The sequence below is a fragment of the Clytia hemisphaerica genome, unplaced genomic scaffold (genome assembly GCF_902728285.1).
Source record: "Clytia hemisphaerica strain Z4C2 unplaced genomic scaffold, Clytia hemisphaerica genome assembly, whole genome shotgun sequence".
Lineage (NCBI taxonomy): Eukaryota > Metazoa > Cnidaria > Hydrozoa > Leptothecata > Clytiidae > Clytia > Clytia hemisphaerica.
This window is the reverse complement of record NW_027103770.1, coordinates 1,992,854-2,011,646: the sequence shown is the minus strand read 5'-3', so window position 1 is coordinate 2,011,646 and position 18,793 is coordinate 1,992,854. Positions and strand designations below refer to the sequence as shown.

General features: G+C 35.4%; 1 protein-coding gene across 5 annotated transcripts; it reads right to left on the bottom strand.

The window, feature by feature from the left end:
• Positions 1 to 3,978: 3,978 nt before the first annotated feature.
• On the bottom strand, positions 3,979 to 18,703 carry LOC136805938 (uncharacterized). 5 transcript variants are annotated; one of them, XM_067062529.1, is made up of 4 exons: positions 18,326 to 18,700; positions 14,538 to 14,651; positions 6,928 to 7,083; positions 3,979 to 5,074 (listed from the first exon to the last, which is right to left on the bottom strand). In XM_067062529.1, the coding sequence occupies exons 1-4, from the start codon at positions 18,461 to 18,463 to the stop codon at positions 4,139 to 4,141; spliced, it is 1,344 nt and encodes a 447-aa protein (XP_066918630.1). In that variant the 5' UTR covers positions 18,464 to 18,700; the 3' UTR covers positions 3,979 to 4,138. The 5 variants fall into 5 exon arrangements, with proteins under 5 accessions (XP_066918630.1, XP_066918628.1, XP_066918631.1 ...); XM_067062527.1 differs by lacking the exons at positions 6,928 to 7,083; positions 18,326 to 18,700 and adding exons at positions 8,961 to 9,907; positions 14,891 to 14,985; XM_067062530.1 differs by lacking the exon at positions 6,928 to 7,083 and having other exon boundaries at positions 18,326 to 18,703.
• Positions 18,704 to 18,793: the final 90 nt, after the last annotated feature.

The window sequence follows — 18,793 nt, the reverse complement described above, 5'->3', positions numbered from 1 at the left end:
TATGTTTTGACATCAATTTGTGCGTAAGATATTGAATCTTTTGCTGCAACTTTTTAGCATCCATTCTTCAGGTAACTGGGCCTCGACTTCTGATAGTTGTTATTAACTTCAAAATTGAAGTTAGGGGACAGATAAATAGTTAAAATTTAATAAGAAGAAAATTCTAATTAGCTTGAACCATCTGGTCCATGTTTGGCACAGTGTGCGGTGAAATTCAAATTATTTTTTGTGTTGAATATTTCCAACAGGCTCATCAATTTTTGAACAAGGCGATTTCGACACATTTAATTAAAATGTTTGTAACTTTTCGAAAAATTGTTTTCTGAGAATGAAATTTTGAGAAGTGCTCAGAGTTATGCTAAAGATTGCCTGCACCAAATTTCAAGTCAATAGACCCACAAAAACAAGCTACGTCAAAAAATGAATTTTATGGACACTTTTTTTGGACTACCCGGTATGTCTGAATTAGTCGTCTAGCTTGCTAGACTAGCCTTTCTGCGGCGGCGGTGTCCTCGGAAAAAAAAATTAGAAAACGAAAGTACTCGATACGGTGGACAAACCCACTAAATTTAATTTGTTTTTCTACCTTTCCTCGGTCACCCTCACCATGCATAAATATGTGGTTGTTTTTTTTTCAAAAATAAAAATAATAAATATAAAACGTACAATTTTGAAACAATTCAAATACCATTAATTAATATTATTTGCTCATCTTCATTGTACTTTAAACAAACAACTTTATTCTTTTAATATTTTTCTTATGAATGCTCTACTTGACAAGCGTAAATGAAAAACAGAAAGTGGTTATTATGCGTTTAAAATAAAGCGGATTTGGTTGAGAAGCATAGTCATATGATAAGGACAATATTAGTTCCTGCAGAGTAAACAAAGGATGCCATTAAATACACGTTTTTTTTTTATAAGGAACCTTAACTTTGCTCTGAGCCTGGAGTTCCTTATTTTTACAGAGAATTTCAGTCTCAAAGTTCCTTATCGAGTTCCTTACTACATAGGAAATTTTGAACTTTTTGCCCCTTGAAAGATCAAAATTTGGTCAAATTAGTCCCAATAAGGTACATTATTTTCAAATCCACTTATTCTCAGCCTGAGCAGTTCCTGAACAATTCCTTATTTTTTGAACCATTTTCAGCCTCGAGTTCCTTATAAACGTGTTCCTTATAAAAAAAAAACGTGTACGGGAACATTTTATTTATCATATAGGCGTCTACCTTATAAGAATCTAATCAATAACTCTTGAAACACGGTGATATACCTTTCGGTAATTAGTTCTTACAAAGTAAACAAGGGACAGTGCACAATATGAGAATGTCTATTTTTCTTATAAGCATTTACTTTATAAGAATCTAATAAATAACTCTTGATAGACAGTCATATACCTTTCGGTAATTAGTTTTTACAAAGTAAACAAGGGATGACGCACAATTTGAGCACATTTATTTTTCTTATAAGCACTTACTTTATAAGAATCTAATAAATAACTCTTGATAGACAGCCATATACCTTTCGGTAATTAGTTTTTACAAAGTAAACCAGGGATGACGCACAATTTGAGCACATTTATTTTTCTTATAAGCATATACTTTATAGAAATCAATTCATAACTTTTGATAGCTGGGGATATACTTTTAGGTAATTAGTTTTTACAAGGTAGACAGGGGACTACTGGTTGCAGCAGTTTTAATATGCCTCAGCCTCGCTTATTCATCATAAAAAATGACCGTGTCCGAATCATTTCTCATGACTCGACCTTAACCTTTTTTTCTAATCCACCTCGTAATTTTCTTAACAGCTTTTTCAGAGCCAGCATTATAGCATACTTTTTGCAAATATTTGGCGAAATTTTCGACTTAAAGTCGTCTTGTTTAGGTTTGGTATACCTTTTCAGCTTATGAACAAGATATTTTAATAACTTTTCTGTTCTCCTTTCTCACCAAGGTATGGTGACCGACTTTTGACATCCGGAGCTTCTTGAAAAACGAGCGACTGACATGATATAGGTATTCGCTTTACTTATCTGATATTCCGATGGCGGATTAGCGGCCGCCCACACTAAAGCTCTAAAGGACCGCCCATGCCAATTTTCCCGACCTTCAGAGCTTTAGCGTGTCGGATGAAAATTTCACCATCTGGGTGCCAGATAATTGTTTTACAAAAGTTATCATGTTGATCAAAACGCCAGTTTTATATTTCTACATTGTAAAAACGGCAGCTACTTTGGTAGCGCATAGAGTGAGTCTCCGTCGAAACAGATTTTCTGTAAAGAAGAGGGGAGCTAAGATTTCATTACAGAAGGGGGGATGGGTATATAGGGGGATAAAATTAACCTACAATAAAGGTCATAATATTTTGATAATTTTGGTTATTTTAACGTTTTTCATAATTTAAAGTTCCGGCGAGAAAGTCGATTTCTCTTTAATTTAATCGAATATTTCAATTCGGAAGGGGTTGGCAGACTTACAGGCTATACTCTGAGTCTTATTGGACTATTTTTGAGCTTTTTGATCCTCAGATCCTTAGTCTTAAGTCTCATGTTAAAACTCAGAGTTAAAACTCTTACCCTTCCAACCTACTTTAGCACTTACAAATCGCTTGTGGTTCAAAAACTTCCCGGTGTATTTCCCTTTTTTCTCAATTATTATGACCTTGATTGTAGGGAGGGTTCATACCCCAGTGTAAACTATATACACCAGTGTCCGAAAAAAAAATTTCCTCTACCATCTAGGCTGCTGGCATCCTCTAACTGATTCGTGCTCCCTATACTACCTGCGGTTATGTAGAGGTCTGTGACTCAGACTCTCAGAATCTCCTTCACCGGCTGCCAAAAAATTGAACTGATTTGAAGACTCGCCTGGATATGAATGAATAAATGAAGTGCACCTGGAGAAACAAATAAATAGTCCTTCAATAGAACGATGAAAATTATGTAATTAGAAATAGAGTGATAAAAACATTACAATGTAAAAATTAAAATAATTAAAGCTCTTTTAAGGCTTTAATTTTATATTTCAAGATTTATAGAAGACTTCATTTTAACGAAAAATCTTTCCATTGTAAGGAAAATTATTTCTAAATACCCTACTTTTTATTCGGGGGTTTGGAGTGTCTTTACGATTGTATATATCAAGCCATTGCGGGCCTCGTTTTCAAAAAGAATAATTACTTCAAACGACATTTCCAAATTAGCTATGTTTTTGCAAAAAGAAACACTTTCCTAGAAATGAGAGAATTATTTTTAATTGCGTTTAATTATCGTTGCAAAATATCTGAATGTGTTTTTGATGTTTTTGACATACAGGGTGTCCCGAAAAAAAGTAGAAAGTTTTATGTGTGCGTGTTTGTCAAAGATTAGTTCAGTATAAATACCATTTAATATAATGCGATCATTAAAATGTTTTTACTTTGTTTGAAGGAGATGTTCATAAAAATGTTTTTGTTTCACAACACAATCGATATTTTAATTTTAAGTTTATTGAATTTCTGCTTCACTGTAACCACTGTGTTTTCGATGTTTTTGACATACAGGGTGTCCCGAAAAAAAGTCTTGACACTTCACTGTGTTAATTACTGCATTGCGTTAAAGAGATAAACTAGACATGTACACAAAACAAATTTCTACTTGCGACCTCGTGTTCTGAGACAGGACACCCTGTATTCATGATATTCATGACGTAATGTTTTCTACACAAATACCCCGGTTTTAGCCAGTAGTGGCAAATTTAAACTAGATAACAGTTGTATAAAATTTGTCACTACCGGCAAAAACCAGGGTCTTTCCGTAGAAAACATTACATCATGAATATCACGAATTATAAAAAGGATAATTTTTTCTTCTTATTTTTCATTTTCCGAACCCTTATCCTTGCTTTTCCATTACGGCGGCCTTGGAAGAAAGAAGTTGAGAAAGCATCACTAACTTTTTATGGGAGAGAAAAATAACAGATTTTTTATGTTTGTGAGATAGAGGACAGTCATTAAAAATGACGGATCTTTATGTTTGTGAGCTAGATATCCAGCTGGATAAAAATTAACAATAATAAACATTATTTTCATATAAAATAACCTATAGACTAAAACTTCACCATAAAAGCCGTGTCACTAGCCGGCGGGTCTCACAATCCTAAAAAATTTCGTTCGTTCGTTCAATAACAACAGGACTATTACTACCTATTTGAGAAATAACCGTCATATGTGGTTCAGAATTCACTGAAGTTGTAATCTTACTTCTCGCTATTCTATCAACAAATACTGAAGATATACTTTCCGGTTCGTTAAGTGTCCGTTTATTGTTCTGTCCGTTAGACACGAGTTGTCCCAAAAGTTTATTCATGCTGTCTGTAATGCTGTCTTTACTTGTGAATTCTGAATTAAGAATAGCATTTTTGTTTGAGCCAGTTAGAATGGCTGCACTGTCTTTGTTAGATGAATTTCCAGGTCCTTGTTTTATTACTTTGTCCCTGGTATCAGCATCTTTATAACCACCACCGCCAACAGAGAATGGGCGTTTTTTGTTTGGGTTTGTATGAGTCCTAATATGAACTAAAAGTTGCGCATTGGTGATAAACCTTTTGTTGCAGAACTGACAAGCATATTCTTTCTCACCAGTATGTATTTTCTCGTGAACTCGTAAATTCCCTTTTTGCGCGAAACCACGACCGCAAAATGTGCATTTATGCGGTTTTTCGCCCGTATGAGATCTAGTATGAATTCGTAAATGTGTTTTGTGAACAAATTGAGCGCCGCAAAATTCACAGTCGAAAAGTTGATGAATATCTTGTCTCGAGCGTCGCGGAGTACATTTTACTTTTCGTTGGCTTGTAGTTATTCCTATCGAATCGTGAAAGTTTTCCGTGTAAAGATTACACGACTTTGTTGCAGTGTCTTCGTTTTTTATATGGGAACCAGGTATTGTTTGATGCGTGGTATTTTGTGCAGGACTGGTTTCTATGATTAATGATTCTTCGAATTCGTTGGTACCTTCTAGTGGAGGGAATGTGATGACGTCATCTTTATCGTTTTGTCCAGTGTGATTTTCACCTTGTTTTTCCTCTTTCAACTGAAAACAAACAGAAAAGTTTGATGAAAGAATGGGCTTTTCCAGAAATAGTCTGTTGAGGATATCGGATATCCAGGGGGCTAACGATTTTTGTTCAAAAGTGGATATCCAAGGGGTTAAATATCTACAAGGGAGCGGATATCAAGGGTTTTTCAAGCAAAAAATACGATATTTAGGGGGTTGAACATATTTTTAAGAGTGGATATCCAGGGGGTCTAAACTAATCAAGTAGGATATCCAGGGGGTTCGATACTTCGAAAAACTCAATATCTTCAACAGTGGGGGTAAAAACATTTTCTGGAAAAGCACAATTAATGCGTCATTTCAATCCTCGAATGTTACAGTACACCCATGTCTCACAGCCCCGGTCGAACTTTTTTCCTCAGTGGGGATAAAGATTCCTATTGATATCCCAATGGGGGTATTCTATTGTTCAAAGGTTAAAAAACCAGTGGGGATGGTTTTGGAGTGCAATTCTTAAACATTTAATTTCGAATGGGGATGAAATATAACACAATTTCCCAGTGGTGTATTTTCCTACCGGGAACGAAATTTTTGTCAGATTTTCTAGAAGGGCTGGGGTCCCAGTGAAGTGGGGTCATTTAGCATAATTTACGGGAAAAAAATAAGATCTAGCTGAAACTTTCTCCAGACCTTCTCTATAGGATGGTTATGCCTCCGGAAAAAATCTCCTAAAATCCCACCGGTGGAACATCCCTTTTTTGGGACATTTCTTTTTTCCCCAGGCAAAACCCTAAGGGCGAAATATTTTGAAAATTTCAAACTCAATTTCAGACATTATCAAGTATACCATTCGAAAGCTCTCGAAAAACTATATAGAAACTTTTAAACGGGTATAGCCGATTTCATTACCTAACTCAAGATATTTCACGCAGAAGATGCTATTTATGGTCAATTTTAGTCCAAAATGTGGCGAAAAGTGGAACTTGCGAGTTAGGTAAGGAAATCGGCTATAACCGTTTAAAAGTCTTCTATATAGTTTTTTGAAAGCTTTTAAATGGTATACATGATATTGTCTGGAAATAAGTTTGAAATTTTTAAACAATTTCGCCCTTAGGATTTTGCCTGGGGAAAATAGAAATTGCCCAAAAAAGGGATGTTCCACCAGTGAGATTTTAGGAGAAAGTTTCAGCTAGAGCTTATTTTTTTCCTACAAACAGCCTGTATTTTGTAACACGACCACACTAGTGCGTCTGTGACACAGGGGTGTTAAGTCACTAAAACATTTGAAATAGGAATGTTCTCTTTGTAGATAAGACACCCCTGTCTCAGTGCCCCGGTGGCATGATTTTAGTACATGATTTTTTTCAGTACATGGTTTCAGTACATGATTTTTTCCTACGTCACTGCAGTAATCAAATTTTTATTGCACTCATTTGTGAATTGAGATATAAATTGAATAAAGACAGCGACAATAAAAAACAGTTCTTGAATTCCCAAGCCATTTAGGATGATTACAAATGAGTGCAATAAAAATTTGATTACTGCAGTGACGTAGGAAAAAATCATGTACTGAAACCATGTACTGAAAAAAATCATGTACTGAAATCATGCCACCGGGGCATTGAGACAGGGGTGTGATAAGGGAATCTTAAGTTACAATTTTGGTTAGGGGATTAAAAATAATATGCATATAATCATCTCAGGGCTGATCTTCTAATAATGATCCCAGGATTAAGGCTAAATTTCAATTAGTATGCAGCTGAACTAAAAATCGTAATAGAAAAATCCATAATATTGAGTTAAGTCCTATTTTTGTAAAAATTGAAAAAGGGTACTGCAATACATTCTCAACTAAATATAACTTGATCTATTGGAGAAACATACCGTACCTGGCATAAGTCTTGATGCAGAGATAACCCATGTCGTCCGTTGATGGAAACATCGCCATTCGATAGAATACCTGTCTCCAATGTTTTTGGCACCTTCAATACCAAGAAATCATAACCTTCGTCGTCCTTACTCTGAGTACAGGCCACCAATTCAATCTAATGATGAGAGAAAAAAAAACTTTCAATAATTTTCACAGGATTTCTCACAAATTGTGCCCGACTTGAGTTGAGTGGTTGAGTGGTGCGAAAGATATTATATATTTGATTTAGCAATTTTTTTCTGGAAATGTTTAAGTCACAAAACAGGCTTGTAGGGCCGGGCCCTTGTGATAATGCCAATGGTTCTAACGGCATAGTGTCATAGGGGGATGTTTTGCCCCCTTCCTCAGATTTGTATTTTTTCAGCACAAAAACGAACACCCTAAAACAAAAGAAAAGCCTGGTTTGATATGTAAAAATGATATGAAAACTTTAAAAGAAACAATCAGATATTGACAAGAAATAGCATATATTATAAAAAATACAAAAGAAGAATATTGACTAGTGAAACTTTGAGTTTTTTTGGTTTTCGAATGCAAGCGGGATGCAAGCCTCTCCTCAAAAAGGAAGAACTGGAAGAACCACCCCCCTGCTACCACGCAGCTGTCCTGAACAGTCCATTGTTATAATGAACGCTTTTTATAAGAACAAACTATGTAAGAACATAAAGCTTCGATGACCAAAATATTATGAACAAGTTAAGAACATTTTAAGGCTTTGCAGACTCTAAAACACCATACTTCTTAGAAAAATACACTGACAAAATGACAAAATTAAGAACAAGTTAAGAACATTTTTAGGACACTCCGAAGGCTTCAAAAATCTTGGATATTCTTTTAAAAAAATGTGTGTAAAGAAAATATGTTCATCAATTAAAAATTTAAACTCATGCATTTTGTTGTTCGATTAATGGCTTATTATCGTCATTCTCGTCAAGTCTGTTTCCGTCACCGAGATTTCGATTATCGTCTTTATCAATAGATGGATAGCGATTCTGATAGTGTTTCATCTGACAATACATGGTGTAAAAATGGAGCACAATGTGTAGACTGAAACCCAGACCCAATGGTGAGCCTGTCCCATATACTATCTGAGTCACTGTTGTGAAGTTAGCATCTTTGGCAAGCTCCTCAACATGAAACGTGTATTCACAAATGATCAGATTAAAAAAGATTGCCAGAGCTGCGAGCATTAAGAATGGTGTCAAGAAATAAGATATTAACTCTTTCTTGAATATTCCCTTTCTGGTGGAGGTCACATCTAGGGTTACAAAGAGGTATATCTGAAAAATCTGGATGAATGGAAAATGTACATCCTTAACTGTTGTCCAGATAAGATACAAGGATAGTTCACTGTCCGAGATATACGCTCTGTAAGCCCACATACTAATTGCCACAGTTTTGGCTACCCAAAACATTGTACTGAACAGGCCCATCGCTATCATCAGGTATTCGATACCAGGGTTTTCTTGATTTTCCTCGACATGACCATCTTTCTTCGATTGATGAACCTAGACAAAAAGTTTAGTCATTATAGTCATTATATCCTTGAACAACTTCCAATTCAGTAACCACAGTGAAAATAATTTCATAAAGAACCCGCAAAAAAAAATTAAAAGGTCAAAATAAATAAACGAATCAGCGCCTTTTCAAAAGTGAAAAAAAAACAGTGGGATAGATCTCACGAGGTTAGGAAATAATCGTAAAACGCAGGAGGGAGAAGTTCGTAAGGAACTTAAGTTTTATTCAAAAAGGGACTTTGGAGAATTCACCAGAAGAATAGCTTGAACACTGATTAAAAAGGTTACGATTAGAAGCGGAAATGAAATTCATCAAAAACCAAACAACCAAAAAATAACAATGATACTCGAAATTCATGGATAAACATGTTTACTGTCTTCTTGAGGCCTCTTGATTTGATTGGCAGACTGAAGAATAAACATGCGCTGATCTTGTAAGAACGTGTTTCTTGAGTATGTTAGTAATAAAAAATACCTTGTTTAATAGCAAGATGCCAGCAAGGAAAAAAGACCAGACAGCCACGCACCCCATAACGTTAGTCCATGGGCCAACCATATTGTTCCCAGTGTAGACCATAGCATTGAAAGTCTGTAAAAAGACAATACCCAATCCAGATATTACTCCTGCTCCTTTGTAAAGTTTGACTTTGCTTTTGAACTTTTGGTACTCTTCGAAAGACGAGTGATGGATCTCGTCGGTTTCGGGTTTCCTTTGAGTGGTAGCATCTTGACGAAGTTGATTTTCCTTTTCAGTTTCATCTGACTTGATTGTTTTATCAATTTCAAAAGCATGTTCGACAAACAAAATGCAACATATCAGGCGATAGTCAACGATCAAAGCAGTGTATGCTTTGGCGAAAATGCTGTAACCACCTTTCAAGATTTTCTCCATGTATATGGTCTGTCTATCTTTGGTAACTTCGATTGATTCAACCCACAAAATGAAATTGATTAACGCTATAGTTTTGTAATACCAAGATGCACCATATAAGCGACCTCTCTTAGGAATAAACTCACACAACCGACAATGGTAGATGAACAGTTGAACAGCTTTTTGTATAGTTCCAGAGATGAAGAGGAAAAAGTTCATATAGTTTCCATCAAAAGCTGACCCGATAACAATAAGAAGCTCTAATAGGATGATAATGATAGTTATGATGACAATAAAAGGTGCCAGATTCGAATCATGTTTTTCTTCTTCGACAGGTGTTGTAGGTTCGATGAAAAACATAAAACTGCCAGCGATGATAACCACAATGGAAATAACCAACATTAAAATAGTAGACGCAAAGTTAGCATATCGGTAACCATCTTCATAAAGTAACGTGTTCAACAACGCTAACATTCCAACGTAGATAAATATGATGCTTGAACGTTGAGGATTCAACCATGAGATTTTCTCTTTCCTCGAATAATGAAAAGCTAGAAGTATCATGGAAATAATCCCCAATGATGAAAGAACAGAAAATGTTACCGATATCTCGGAATTGACATCGGTTTTAAAATTAAATTCACTTTCTGACAACATTTTTGAAACAAAGTTTGCAGAGTCGAGACGCTTTCTTTATGAAAAAAATCTCATCTAAAACACGTATACAAAACCAAACTAACAGTATGTGTGTTTATGACATAGAAAGAATGTAATACAGTAGTACCAAATACTTTCCTCGTCCTTTTATTATTTCTAAGAAAAACATCTTCATCTTTTTATAAGAAAATGGATTGATAGATCAAATACAGTTTCTAAATACAAGTGCTACAATAAAACATCAGTAAATTCGACACCAGTTTTACTACGTAAACGCAACAAAATAAACGCATGAAAATTGACTCGACCTGATAATATTTTTTTTTTCAAAGCTCAATTCGTTTACCTTTACCCTGTATATAACTTTAGAAGTTGCTATTTTTAATACCTTCTACTTGTTTTTACTGGGAGATATACAGTAAAACCTCTAATTAACGGACACTCTAAAAGGCGGACACCTCTGATTAGCGGACAATTTCATTTTCCCCGGCCGTTTCCTAGTCAAATCCTCATAAAAAAGTTTCTAAAAGGCGGACACTTAATTAGCGGACCCTCTCATTAGCGGACAAATTTTTTCGCACGAAATGGCCGAAACCCCTATTTTAGCTCTCCAATTAGCGGACATTGAATATCAAACGGGTCACAGACGTCCAAAATCGAAAAAAAAAATTTAGATATTTTTATTTCAAGCACTTATTAGTCTTATTACTCAAATTATTTCTACAAATTTGCAGTTTTCCCTTGACCCATTCAACGAATTTAGGTGGGCCAAAGAAATCATAAATCACTGATTTTCTTTTATTTGTTAAAAACTAAATTGTTGCGTTTTAATAACCTTTCTCTTGTTCTTCTATGGCCTAGTGTCTGCAGATAATTACTTTAGACCTCAATTATGTATTTTCGACACCCTGGAATGGCCTAATTTCAAAATTGGAGCTCCGAGATCAAAAGTTTCTAAAAGGCGGACACTTCTAATTAGCGGACACTAACCCCTTTCCCCGATGGTGTCCACTAATTAGAGGTTCCACTGTATCCACAAATAATTTCCTAAGTAATTACTCATTCCGCATTTAGCGTTCAAAGTAAAATATTTGTTCTTAGTTTACAAGACCAGTTTAAAAGAAATTTTCATCTTTATGATGAGCACGGTGGTATACAAATAAGACTACTTTAAGGGAAGAAATTTAGGCGGGAATTTAATTTGGCGGATGGCTGATAAAATTTAATTTAGCGGGAACTTAATTTGGCGGATTTCAGATAAATCGGCCAAATTCGCCAAAATTTCTTCCCTTAAGGTAATCGGTATTAAAAAGAAAAACAAAAGCCATTTGGATTTTCATACACGGTTCTTTGTCATTTAACAACTTTTTTCCCCCACAGTTTTGATGTAAGCTATGCGTCGAATGCAAGAAGACCAGTGCAGTAGCAATTGCATGGTTAAAGTGTGGTTAAAGTTGTCAGATATAATACTGTAAGACAGAGCTGAGTAGAAAGTTGATGCTTCCTATTCACGTGAAAAGATGATATCACAAGCTAGTATCACTTGCAAAGTCGTTTAACAAACTGTCTGAATTCTTTAACCCGACCAGCATATAGAAAACCGTTAGCGATCGAGTTACTCAAAGTCAACAGATAAAAATAAAACGAAATATCCCATGCAATTTGAAAATTCTCATCAATGAAAGAATTGGATAACCAAAACATGATACTTAGTACCAGCGAAAAGATTGCCGGCAGTAATACAATACCGAAATAAACTTTAACAGTCAACCAAATCAACTTATCAGTCTTTTTGTTTTGAATTTGTTGAGCATTACCAAGGTTTAAAGAATCTCGCCTTTTGATAAGTTTCGATGTTTTATACGTCAAAAATAAAATGATAAATAACGGCACGATGATCAGTAAAATATTGGATAAGAGAATCGATAAAGCTGTTCGATCTCTGTCGTAAGATTGACTCTCAAACATCCAGATGCATTCTCCCTCTTTGATTATCTTGTGTTCTTGAATCGAAAAGCTTATCGCTAGTGTTATGAGAAAACAAAACAAACATGCTACATAAATGTAACGTTTCTTTAAAGGTTGAGAAAATGAGTTGGCTAATTGACGGTAGCGTAAGCCAACCATCAAACATAGTAGATTACTGGAGGTTACTGATAAAGTTTGACCGATGACTCCTGAATATTCACATAAAGTTTCACCAAGGTACCATGGCGCTACAAAATCTAATTGAAAAGGTATTCCATAAAACAGAGAATTATAAATTGAGGATAAGAGATCACTTGCTGCTAATGCTATGATCAAGATTCGATAAGTTGGTTTTGTTATTTTGTCTTTAAATTTGAAGAATATGATAATGAGTGTGTTTCCAGTGACACCGAAGATGAAAAATAAACAGAATAGGATTAATGCGATAATATTGGTAATATCAACCATCCTGGTGGATTCAGATTGTCCGACTAAATCATAAAAATATGTTCTCGAGCAAAAACCAATTTTCACCGTTTATGCAAAAGAACAAACCAATGTAATCAGAAAAATCACATCATCTTTCTAATGAATATGTCCTTTTTCATTAAAAAAAAGAGATTGTGAGGAAAATGAAAACTCCACTTAGTTGATATCAGTAAATCTAAAAAATAATCAGTACTTTTTTTAATCAAAGTGAATATTTAGTAGATTTTTTAATATCAAGCCAATGATAGACTTTTTTGAAGAAATGAAAACTGTTTTTTTTATTGACATTCCCAATTAACTGTGTAGTTTTATATAGAGAGCATTATATTTTTATTAAAAAAATAGTACTTTCTTGAGGTCAATAATTTATATATGTAACAAGAGAAGGTTGAAAATGAGACAAAAAATTGATAGGGCAGTGGTAATTTAAGTGAAAAGAACACTCGTCGCACTCTAAGAATTTTATAAACATCGATGGGGGAGATAAACGCTTTAATCGCACTAATCCTATTCGGTTTATTTTTCATCTTCGGCGTCACTGGGAACACACTCATCATCTTATTTTTCAAATTTAAAGACAAAACAACAAAACCAAACTATCGAATATTGATCATAGCATTAGCAGCAAGTGATCTTTTATCCACCATTTATAACACTGTCTTTTATGGTATACCTTTCAAATTACAAATATATCCAGGTCTAAAATGGTATCTTGGTGAATTTCTTTGCAATCATGCTACCAATATTGGGTTGTGTCTATCAATTGCTTCTGGCAATATTCTCTGTTTTATGGTCGGATTAAGATACTATCAATTAGCCAACCCTTTTCAACCACGACCAAAGAAAAGAATCATCTATCTGGGATGTTTATTATGTGTCTTGCTTCCATTACCAATCAGTTTTATCATTGAAAGCTCAAAGACGATGGTTGATGATAGCTGTAGTATTATGGGAAAGATAGGCATTTTCAGAAAAACAGCTGTCCCTGAAGATTTTCTGAAAAACCTAGGATGGGATATTTTTCTATCGAACACTTTTCTAGTTGTTATACCGCTTCTCATCCTCTTTCTTTTGACATACAAAACATCGAGACTCATCAAACAACGTGACTCTTTGAACCTTGGAAATGATCAACAAATTCAAAACAAAAAGACTGACAAATTAATATGGTTGACGGTTAAAGTTTATTCTGGTATTATGTTGCTTCCTGCAATTTTCTCTTTTGTTATGAGCACAATATTATGGATAAATCCAGGGCTGATGAAGAACCGACTAAAACTAGCCTGGCAAATTTCGTTTTATTTTTATTTGTTGAATATTAGTAACTCGATTGCTAACAGTCTGGTTTACGCGGGCAGAATCAAGGAATTTCGATTATTTATTAAAAGATTATTTACATCAGCAAGGTAGCAGATGAATCAAATCTATTTCGTGTACTTCATTCAAAGAGATTTCGAAAATGAAGAAAGAAGAACATAAGTGAAGGAAGCAAAATAGTAAAAAATGGTAGAGGTAAAAAGATTATGGTTTTTAGAAACCTACAACTTGAAAACATAACGTAATAAATGATTGGTTTGGAATTCGAATCTACTTCTAACCATATTTCCCTAACACCCTGCCTGGAAGAGCTTGGGATTCGAACACAGTCCATTGCGGTGAAAGTCTGTGATCGAAACCTTCACACTACCAATTGGCAGAATGTTAGTGAGATACAGTGTTAGGGAAATATGGTGATAGACTCTCTACCTTCACTTGCATGTCATTCTCTTTCAATCCGACTGATAATCCAAGTATCAATTGACGTCAAATGAGCTTAGTAAAGCTCAAATTGCAGATGTAGAACGATAAACTCGGTATACATTCACTCACCATCTGGATAAGTCTATCACTGTATCTCACTAACATTCTGCAAAAAGACACTTTTCTATTCTGCTAATGGCAGATTCATACTACTTTTGTGACAATCTTCCAGGCAGGCAACAATTTACCAATAATACCAATAGTATTTTTACCCTGGTGATGTCAGGAGCAACATTCTAATTTTAATAAATTGAAAAAATAACTTACCTTTGGCTTGTCTTTCTTTTCATATTCTTCCACTAATAATGGTTTCAATATTTTGACAAATTTCTCAGCAATCCAAGAAGGCTCCCATTCCAAACAATAATACCTCTTATCATCCTATAAAAATAGTTAAATCAATTATTCTTATTGGATATATATTATCAATTGATAATCAAAATCAATATATTTTTCCTCACTCATTTGAAACATACTCAAATCAAATTGATCGATATTATTTAACCAAATTTTCACAAAAGGAAATGTGAAATATCAACCTGACTTTATGTGGTGGGTCAGCAGTTGTAAAAAACTTTTCAATATCTTGGTGTTGAATTTTTAGCAAGTGTACGCTTCACCTGATACTTTCCGTTAGTCACACTCGGAAATCAAGCTTTCAGAAAAAAAAGCATCAGTCATCTTCAGGATGTATTTGCAACAACAAGGATGAGAGTCACCTGAATCAAGTTCAAGTTCCCAAGACAATTCATTAAATAAAACTTGAAAACTTAAAATGAGACAAAATGACCGATTGAGAACGTGCAGTAGCCAGAATACCAACCAACCAAATTTTCTCATTCAATTCTAGAGACAAAACGTTTGTGGTGTAAATACATTATCAAGCGAGAGTGTTTTTAGTCCAAACAAGGGGGTCTTAACGAGAAAATTTGCTCTTTTGACACAAGCCAAAGGTTGTCACTTAGGGGCCGTCGACAAACGATTTTCCTTTTTTTTAACGGCTTCTGGACGTGGCCGTGGGAGGGGGTCACTGCAATGCCGTTAAAAAAGTTTTTAAAAAGGGAAAGTCTCACTTACAAATTTCACCAGTCCAAAAAGTAGAAACATGTGAAGAAAGGCTAAGACCAAAGCAACCACACGACATTCACATTATTTCCGATCACCAATTAATGCTTCGACGAGAAAAATGACTGGTCACGTGACGAAAGTCGGCAATTTTTCCGTCTGCCTTAGTTGATTCCTTGCTCCACCCATCCCGCCCTGACTTGCTGCGGGGGTTGGAGTTTCAAAATTGAAAGGTCACAGCTCAAAACCACATGTTTATTCCGTGCGAAAAGAAGAACTTTGAGGATTACGAATCAAAAGAACATGGCAGCCATGGACCAGTGAAAGTATTTACTTTTGAAGAATGATTTTGGCCGCTAAGACGTAGGGGGAGGGGGTCTGAACCTTAACGGCCTCAGGCCGTTAAAAAAAAGGAAAGTCGTTTGTCAACGACCCCTTACATTCTTATTAACTCCTTATTAAACCTGCCTTTCTGAACCACCAAGAAAAAAGTTGGTTTATGGCACAGGAAAAAACTTGTGCGAAAAAACATTGTTAATTATCTAGAAGAGAATAACATTTTTAATGACTCCCAACATGGCTTTCGACAAGGTAGATCTTGTTTGAGTCAACTCCTTGAACATTATGATACAATACTATCATACCTTGAGAGAGGTATTAATGTCGACACAATTTATTTGGACTTCAGTAAGGCATTCGACAAAGTTGATCATGCAATTTTGTTACACAAATTGTCACAGCTCGGGATCAAAGGAAAGCTATTGCGATGGATTGAATCGTTTTTGAAAGGCAGAAAACAATCTGTTGTTGTAAATGGTTTCAAATCCGAAAGTGCCCCTGTCATATCAGGAGTACCTCAAGGAACAGTACTTGGGCCAATTTTGTTTCTTCTGATGATTTCTGATATTGATGATAATATCAGGTATTCAATCCTTGCAAGCTTTGCTGACGATACTAGAATGCTTAAAGAAATCCAAGGAATAATTGACACGTTCAAGTTGCAACATGATCTCAACATAGTTTATGATTGGACTGAGAACAATAACATGAAACTAAATAGTTGTAAATTCGAACACTTGAAATACGGTAAAGATACTGAATCAAAAAGTTTATCAACCTATTTCACTAATAACAAAACTATAATTGAAAACAAAAACTCTGTCAAAGATCTTGGAGTGTGGATGAGTAGTGACTGCTCATTCACTGATCACATCAATAAAATGATAGCAAAAGCTAAGGACATTTCTAGTTGGATTTTGAGAACATTCAACAACAGAAGCAGTGATGTTATGATAACGTTGTGGAAATCCTTAGTTCTCCCTCACCTCGACTACTGTTCTCAGCTTTGGTCACCAAACAGCATCCACCAAATTGAACAGATTGAATCAGTACAAAAGAACTTCTTCAATAAAATCAAAGGCCTTACTTAGCGCTTTCGATTATTGGGAACAATTGAAAATGTTGAAAATGTATTCTCTACAAAGGAGGAGAGAGAGATACAGAATTATTTATATTTGGTCGATACTAGAGGGTATAGTACCAAATTTCAGCCACACTGAGAGATGGCACTGTAAAAGGTGGTGTCTCGTCTTCAACTACAAGCCGTCATGGTCGAAAATGCAAACTACGAACAATCGAACGAAGTAGCTTTCGCAAATTTATTTGCGAGAGCTTAGCTGTACAGGGTCCAAAACTCTTCAACAGTATTCCCTCTGACATACGAAATATCACTGGCTGTTCAAAAGATTCCTTCAAGAAACGACTCGATAAATATCTGTGCTCTATACCCGACGAACCTCACACTACGTCGCGACAAACAAGATTGGCTGAATCAAATGCTCTTGTCGATCAAATAATACGTGTTGGGCTCAACGAGCTGGACAGATGAATATCATCAAATCAAACTGAAGTATACTGAAGTAGAAGTATAGGAGGAGGCAGAAAAACCCGGGGGGGGGTACTAGGGTTGCGAGCTGACGAGGGTGCCACCCAACTTTCAACCCTCGGACCCTTACCAGGACTAAAAAGGAGAAAACGAAGGAAAATTTTGTGAAATTTACAACCCTTACCCTACCGGGACAAATTTGACCAATTTTGACTAAATTTCGATCTTTCTGGCTCTGGGGGGTAAAAAGTTTAAATTTTCCCATTTTTCCTACCCTTAGTGGGACTGAAATTTGATTTTTTGATTTTTATAACCCTTCTGCAGGACTTTGGAAATCCAAACCGTCACACAATCACATACCGTACCCTCCATTTGCCTAAGTCAGTCAGGGAAATCCCTCAATTGCGGTATAATGCAATTGCGGTAGTTTTCATTCGTGATTAGCCTACAAAGGCTTATAACAGCTACATATAGTGCTGGTCGACAAAGATAAACAAACATCGACTGTAAAAAATCGTACGAGAAGATAGCTTTTCTTTATTAAAAGAATCTGATCTACGGAAAAAATATTTTGTCTGTGCGTTAAAAAGATATGATCAATTATGTACAAAAATTGCCTGTTTTCTCCTTGAATCTTGAATTCTGTTTCTTGAATATACTGCAATTGCGGTATATGAAAAATTTAAAAGTGACGTTTATACCGCAATTGCAGTAAGAAATTACTACCGCAATTGAGGGATTTCCCTGACTGTAAGTGTACCCCCCCCCCCGGGCAGAAAAATCAAAACATTTCTGCAAAAAAAGGAATAGAAATAACTTCCTTAGGGTGTTTTATGAAGCTCCTCCTTTTTACCTTTGACCCTTTCACATTGGAAATAAAGGCATGGGCCAGCCTGTAATCAAGTTAAAGATATACCTAAATGTAAATCATAAAAAAAAATCATGTAAAAAGCACATGGCAGCATAGGAACCAAAAAAACGAATCCAGCAAGCCGATGTCAACAAATAAATAAATAAATAAATCAATAAATAAATAACTTATCCGTAACGCCAGAGCGTATAAAAGTAAAGGGAGTAATGGTCAAAGATCAATGAAATATTATACCTTTATACAATCATTGGAAATACGTTTAATGTTCAATACTTGTGTGATCTGTTTCAGAGTTTCTGGGCAAAGGTTATTTGCCTCTTGCGACATCTTGGCATTTTGGAGGAGGAGAAAAATGGCCGTGTGCATGTGCATGGTGCTGTCCGGTTTAGAATCGGGCCATTCCGTAGTTCCGATAACGCCGGTGTGCGACAAGCATTTTCGGCATTAAATTTTTGTGGCACAAACTTTTTACACCTCTTTTTCTGTAAAGGGCTAAAAGGATTCCGAAATTTGGGAGAAAAGTTATTAAATTTGTAAAATTACTGGAAAAGAATGAGAGAGTTTTGTTTCTTTTTTTGAAAATTGCTAATCTCGCACTCACAAGTCCGCGAAGCCCCGATTTCGTTTAAATCTTACGATCGTGGCCTCGCGTGAAAATTACTAACAAGGTACGAAGTCAATTTGTTCACTTGAAAACAAAAT

Bases quoted from the DNA above. Each gene is read 5' to 3' on its own strand.
- LOC136805938 (XM_067062526.1), bottom strand. From the start codon at position 10,013: ATGTTGTCAGAAAGTGAATTTAATTTTAAAACCGATGTCAATTCCGAG. The intron at 5,075-8,960 runs GTATTTTTTATT...GTTTGTTTTCAG, and splicing joins GCATCTTGCTATTAAACAAG to TTGAAAGAGGAAAAACAAGG.